This window comes from Corvus brachyrhynchos, unplaced genomic scaffold (assembly GCF_000691975.1).
Source record: "Corvus brachyrhynchos isolate BGI_N302 unplaced genomic scaffold, ASM69197v1 scaffold18, whole genome shotgun sequence".
NCBI classification, from domain to species: domain Eukaryota; kingdom Metazoa; phylum Chordata; class Aves; order Passeriformes; family Corvidae; genus Corvus; species Corvus brachyrhynchos.
In genome coordinates this window covers 4,586,888-4,589,887 of record NW_008246064.1, presented here as the reverse complement: position 1 = coordinate 4,589,887, position 3,000 = coordinate 4,586,888, and the positions used below count along the sequence as shown (strand labels likewise).

The following is a 3,000-nucleotide window of genomic DNA, read 5'->3' as shown; positions in this document are numbered from 1 at the left end:
GCGCCAAAACCTGCTTCTATCCACACACACCCTCTGCCGTGTTCTGTCCCTAAACCTCCCCCCTTCCCCTAAACCTTCCCCCTGCATCCCCCTGTCCCTAAACCTGCCCCTATCCACACATATCCTTCGTTTTGCTCTTCCCCTAAATCTTCCCCCCGCCCAAGCCTTCTGCCCCTAAATTTCTCCCGCCAGCCTCCTCTGCCATTCTGTGCCCTATTTGCATTTCCCTCACCCCCTGCCCCATAGTCTCTTCCTGCCACCCCTTGCCCCTAAACCTGTCCCTACTCACACACACCCTCTGCCACTTTCTGGCCCTAAATCCCCACTCCTATCCACTGCCCCTAAATCTCCTGTCCCTAAAACTGTCCCTAGGCACACGCATCTTCAGCCACTTTCTGCCCTTAAACCTCCCCCCACTGCAGCCCTCTGGTCTGAAACTTGCCCCTATCCACACACACCCTCCGCATACTTTTCCCCTAAACCTCCCCCCCCAGCCTCAGACACTAAATCTTCACCCAAACCTTCCCCCTGCAGTCCCCTACCCCTATCCAAACACACCTTCTGCCCCTAAAGCTTCACCCCACCCTCTGCCCCTAGCCCCGCCCATATCCACACACACCCTCCGCAGCCCCCTAACCCTGCCCATATCCACACACACCCTCAAACACGAAGCAGAGCCATGCTATGGTAGAAAACCTCCTGCCACCTTCAGAGATCTCAACATTTGCTCCGTATGTTTCTGATCCTCCTAAAGACAGGCAGAGCAACTCAGTTACACAGATATACACATTTGTATGCCTTGCGTTTGCAAATAATCTCTGATGTGGAGCTTCTTGGAGTGCTCCGTGGAAATCCATAAGCCTGTAGCAGCCTCTTCATCCCCTTTGGCTTACTACAGCAATAAGAACTTCTGAAGAGTCCCTGCAGCTTAGTTTGCTTTCCTACTGACAGACGCACTTCAGATGCCTCTGATCAAAGCTCCTCCTCTTGTTAAGTTGCGCAGAATTATTTCTGATATTCTCCCTGCCATTCATGATCACTTAACTACAGTCCTCCCCCTGATCACCTGGCTCTCCACTCCAGCTGAGTTTTCTACAGTCATGGAGTGACACATAGGGTTCTGCAGGCTTGAGGAAGAGCTGCTGCCATCAGCCAACTACCAAAGGTGCTCGTTCAGGTTTTCAAGCAGTCCTAGGTAGTGCTGCATCAACATCCTCCCTGCTCGTGCTGCCTGAAAGGCAAGTCCCCCCACTTGGCTGTGTGTGACCACCCTGTTGTGAAGTGCCCTTGAAAGAGGCCAACTGAAATAACAGATCCTGGACTAGGGTTAATGGAGAAGCCTCTTGATCCTTTACTATACAGTTCCCTGGGTTTCCTAAATGTACAGTTTTCTGAAATATTCCAGTACTGACTTCAAACTTGCTAGTTCTGCTTCTGCTGGCAGGTGGATCTTTTTCTTGCCTTTTTGTAAAGAGAATTAAAAGCAAAGACAACAGCAAAACCAGAAGTTCTCAGAGCAATGAAGCCAAACAGTGTGTAGGCTCCCCCTGAATTGTACCTGGTAGTAAGGTGGCTTTTTTGATGTCTAGTAGGGGTGGGCCTCTTATGACAGCTCCCCTCTGTGACATCACAAACCCAGTGTGGGGAGTACGCCCCACCTGGCCACACATTTTCAGGCAACTCGTAAGAGCTTAGGAGTTCTGCAGCCTTTATTTATCAAAGGTGGCTGGGTTTGGCAGAGAAGTTTAAATGTCACTGAGTGTATCCTGTGAACTTATAAGCAGAACTGACATGGATAAGTACTGATGCTTAGGGAAGAAGAGAGAAGAGGAAGAGGAAGAGGAAGAGGAAGAGGAAGAGGAAGAGGATTGGGAGGAGGAGGAGGAGGGGGAAGGGGAAGAGGAGGAGGAGGAGGAGGAGGAGGAGGAGGAGGGGGAGTCGGTGTGTGGTGCACGCCGCTCTCCCAGCACAAAAGCCCAGGGAAAGAAACTCTTGGAAAGCTGGGAGCGAACGGTGGGGCCGGGCAGGAGCAGGTCGAACCGTCCGGGTCTGTTCGTCTCCACTGGATAAATTTTGCAACTGCGAAGGAATTAAATCCGATTTTCTTGTTTTCGTTTTGTTTTGTTGTTTTTTTTTCCCTACCCCCTGCCCCCAGGATTTTTTTCTTCTTTTTTTCTTTTTGAGAGCGAGAGGGAGGGCAGAGCTGGGCTTCTCCCCCCTCTTTTCACGCGCTCGATCTTTTTATTTTTGTTTCCCTGGGGGATAGAGGTGCACGCGAGGGAAAAAAAAAGTAAAGGACTATGTTTGCTTCGTGGCTGACTTTCGCCGTGCTCTGGGGAACTTTCTGTGCAGGTAAGAGCCTTTCGGCGTGTTTACCTCCCGCTCCGGCTCTCGGTCGCGTCTCCAAATGCAGAATTGAATGGGCCGTGCGGTTATTTGCAGCCGCCCTCCAGCACCCTCGGAAGCAGAGCACAGCACCCGAGCTGGGGAATCCCCCCATTGCTGCATCGGCTTAATTTCCTTTATTATTATTATTATTGTTATTATTATTCTCTTTTTCTTTTCACTCCCTCGCCCTCCCTCTCCGTTTTCTCCCTGCTCGCAGGACGAGCCTTCCCGTGCTGCTTTTTGTTCCCTCCAGGCAGCCTGTGGGAATTCACGGCAATGTAAACACGGCGCAATCTCGAGGAAACTTTGCAAAAATGGGCATTTACTTCTGGACGGGGGCGTGGGGGAGAAGCCGAGGAGGTTGTGTGGGGGGGAGAAGTTGGGAGCAGCGGGAGGAGACCTGGGGGTCGCTCCGGAATGGTGCGGGGTCTCTCAGGTAGTGGCCATGTGTGCGCTCCGCTCCTCCCGGGCTCGGGGTGGGTAACCCGCGGGGGTGTGGGGGACCCCGCCTCCGCCCCGAAGAGACCCCCCCGGTTCCTCATCAGCCCCCCGGGGCGCCGCGGTCCCGTGGGGGTTAGCACGGAACGAGCCTATTTGGGCTGGGCGCGCGTC

The 3,000-nt window shown here is 53.0% G+C and overlaps 1 protein-coding gene and 1 long non-coding RNA gene across 2 annotated transcripts in view; one reads left to right on the top strand and one right to left on the bottom strand.

The window, feature by feature from the left end:
- LOC108449753 overlaps positions 1-2,387 on the bottom strand; it is a 21,135-nt gene extending 18,748 nt beyond the window's left edge. The window contains exon 1 of the long non-coding RNA XR_001866034.1: positions 2,377-2,387. This is a non-coding gene — a long non-coding RNA (uncharacterized LOC108449753). The remainder of the gene's footprint in view (positions 1-2,376) is intronic.
- Positions 1,910-3,000, top strand: part of ACVR2B (activin A receptor type 2B) — a 105,494-nt gene continuing 104,403 nt past the window's right edge. Inside the window, exon 1 of the mRNA XM_008643127.2 lies at positions 1,910-2,352. Within this exon, the coding sequence (XP_008641349.1) occupies positions 2,301-2,352 (52 nt within the window). The 5' untranslated portion in view covers positions 1,910-2,300. The remainder of the gene's footprint in view (positions 2,353-3,000) is intronic.